The sequence below is a fragment of the Octopus bimaculoides genome, chromosome 18 (genome assembly GCF_001194135.2).
Source record: "Octopus bimaculoides isolate UCB-OBI-ISO-001 chromosome 18, ASM119413v2, whole genome shotgun sequence".
NCBI classification, from domain to species: domain Eukaryota; kingdom Metazoa; phylum Mollusca; class Cephalopoda; order Octopoda; family Octopodidae; genus Octopus; species Octopus bimaculoides.
In genome coordinates this window covers 15,961,977-15,962,719 of record NC_068998.1, presented here as the reverse complement: position 1 = coordinate 15,962,719, position 743 = coordinate 15,961,977, and the positions used below count along the sequence as shown (strand labels likewise).

The window sequence follows — 743 nt, the reverse complement described above, 5'->3', positions numbered from 1 at the left end:
ATATATATATATATATATATATATATATATATATATATATATATATATATATATATATATATATATATATATACATATACATATACATATCTATACATATATACATATATATACATCTACACACACACACATATATATAAATACTTGCATATATGTGTGTGTGTAGTATTTTGTATAAGAATGCATGTTGTTTTGCTTTGTAAATGATCACATGACATTACAATGAACCAATAGAAACAAACAGCAATTAAGCATACCTTCAGTTTGGTATCGTAGCCTTCAAGCGCTTCCATTACCATCAACACTGCACTCATTTCTCTTTCGAGCCGACGATCGTGACCATTGAAGCGGTACATGCTGCCAGATACATCAACGACAAGGCGGAGTCGCTTCGGTAGTTCCATTGGTGCTCCAAGCTGTGATAGATGTGAGAGGGAGAGACAGTAGTAGTAGTAGTAGTAGTAGTAGTAGTAGTAGTAGTAGTAAATATCAGTAGATGTAGTTGATGATTAGTTCCTCCTCATTTATCAGATGAGATAGAGAAGAGTTTGGAAGCGGAAAGGAAAACAAAAACATGTGAAGCAATCAATCAATTAGTTCTCTTCCATTATTTCATGAAATACACTGAGAGGTATAAATTTGCCCAAGTGGGGAAATTAGTAGACTGTCAATACCTGATTTCTGGGTTCAAGACTAGAGCAAATAGTTGCTTCTTTTTTTTTCTGTTGTTCTTTGTTTTTGTT

The 743-nt window shown here is 32.7% G+C and overlaps 1 protein-coding gene across 1 annotated transcript in view; it reads right to left on the bottom strand.

Annotated features, from left to right (window-relative positions):
* The window catches only part of LOC106871189 (von Willebrand factor A domain-containing protein 8), an 85,720-nt gene that overhangs the window by 9,672 nt on the left and 75,305 nt on the right, over positions 1–743 (bottom strand). Inside the window, exon 42 of the mRNA XM_052974539.1 lies at positions 258–416. Coding sequence (XP_052830499.1) covers positions 258–416 — 159 coding nt within the window. The remainder of the gene's footprint in view (positions 1–257; positions 417–743) is intronic.